General features: G+C 25.0%; 1 protein-coding gene across 1 annotated transcript; it reads right to left on the bottom strand.

Moving 5' to 3' along the window:
• Positions 1-592: 592 nt before the first annotated feature.
• On the bottom strand, positions 593-1,469 carry LOC111034135 (52 kDa repressor of the inhibitor of the protein kinase-like). Its single transcript, XM_022315189.1, has 2 exons — positions 1,193-1,469; positions 593-1,092 (listed from the first exon to the last, which is right to left on the bottom strand). Exons 1-2 carry the CDS (start codon positions 1,288-1,290, stop codon positions 921-923), a joined length of 270 nt encoding a protein of 89 aa, XP_022170881.1. The 5' UTR covers positions 1,291-1,469; the 3' UTR covers positions 593-920.
• Positions 1,470-1,543: the final 74 nt, after the last annotated feature.

Raw genomic sequence — 1,543 nt, 5'->3', positions numbered from 1 at the left:
TATTATTAATGCAACTGTTGTTTATCACTAGGTTATTAATCCAAAAGATCTGAAAGACACATTATAATTTCAAATTTCATAGTTCTTAGAAATTTTAGACCTTAAATAATAGGTTAGTTTCTAGTTAACTTAATAACTAAACTATTTAAAGAATCAGTAATACATTACACTTGTCACAGTTAGTTTGAAAATAAAATAAAATTTTAAATCATGTTCTAGATAATTAAACCACTTCAGCTAGTGTGCAATAAAAAACAATAGGATATATTTATATAGTTATTATTTTTTTTTTTTAATGAATTTACATTTTTATTATTATTACATTACACTATCACTATGTGTGACCTAGGTTGCGATTTAAAACCAAATAATTAACTTCTTTTTAATTGAGTTAAATTAACATTTTTTCAACATTTTAAACTTTTAGAGTTGAAAATATTGTTTGTTCTTTATTGTCTATTAACGTTTAAGTTATAACTTAACATTCTAAACGTTTAATTAACTTAATTAACTACAGTTAATTTATTACCAAACTCTTTTACCTTTGTTTGATTCTGTCACTATAACAACTAATAAGTAATAACACAACAAATAATTATTTAATTACATTTATTAACATTAATATAGTTGAAATCTAAGTTACAAATAATCCTTCGTTAATTCTAAACAAATATTATTATTAAATTAATAATATATCTAAGACTATATTTAGGTGATAAACTTTAAATTCAATAAAATAATAATAGCGCGTTAAACAATAATATTAAAGGTCGATGAAAAGTGTATACAATATTGCATGTATTTCTATTTTGTAACAATTTGAGCATATCAATTAACACAATTCTAAATCATAATCAATAATTATATATCGTGGGCTATAGCTAAATATTTTATGTTAGCCAAAAATATGTAAATTATATTTACTCACCAAATTCAGTAGGTACTGCTTTAGGTAACAATCGAGTGTGTTCAGGATTACTTAACATTTTAGTTGTAAAATGCTTACCACAAACTCGTACATTCTTTAGCAAGTATTCCAATGACTTGTCACGAAGATCAAGTCTATCGCAATTTTGTAACCACTCGTGAACACTATAAAATGATAAATGTATATTTTAGTTACATGTTGTACTTGTTAACATTTTTTTTTCCTTGTGTTACCTACAACAAATTAAATACACAATATACTTACAGTGTTTTATCATTGGGAATCTTATGTAATTTACAATCCTTATTTTGGCTTTTAACTTTGCTGTTCACACACTTTCTAACGGCACAAACAAATACCATCTTAAGAGATTGGTAAAACAATTAACGAAAAACAAATATGCGATATTAAAATATAAAATTCAATGTCGAAACAGTTAAGACTCAATGACTGCAGACTGAACAATGAATCTTGACAAATGCAATGAATCATAAACGGACAAATGGAACAACATTTTGAATCTTATCACAATAACAAATGTCAAATGATAAGGGTTTTCCTTCTTTAAAATGGCGGAATTGATTTTGATAATACTGTTAAGTGTCCAGGGCCTGG

This window comes from Myzus persicae, unplaced genomic scaffold (genome assembly GCF_001856785.1).
Source record: "Myzus persicae strain clone G006 unplaced genomic scaffold, MPER_G0061.0, whole genome shotgun sequence".
Taxonomy (NCBI): domain Eukaryota; kingdom Metazoa; phylum Arthropoda; class Insecta; order Hemiptera; family Aphididae; genus Myzus; species Myzus persicae.
This window is presented reverse-complemented; position numbering and strand designations above follow the sequence as displayed.

Excerpts from the sequence above, each read along its gene's own strand:
- LOC111034135 (XM_022315189.1), bottom strand. The coding sequence starts at position 1,290 with ATGGTATTTGTTTGTGCCGTTAGAAAGTGTGTGAACAGCAAAGTTAAA. Across the intron at positions 1,093-1,192 it reads ATTCCCAATGATAAAACACT|TGTTCACGAGTGGTTACAAA; the intron begins GTAAGTATATTG and ends ATCATTTTATAG.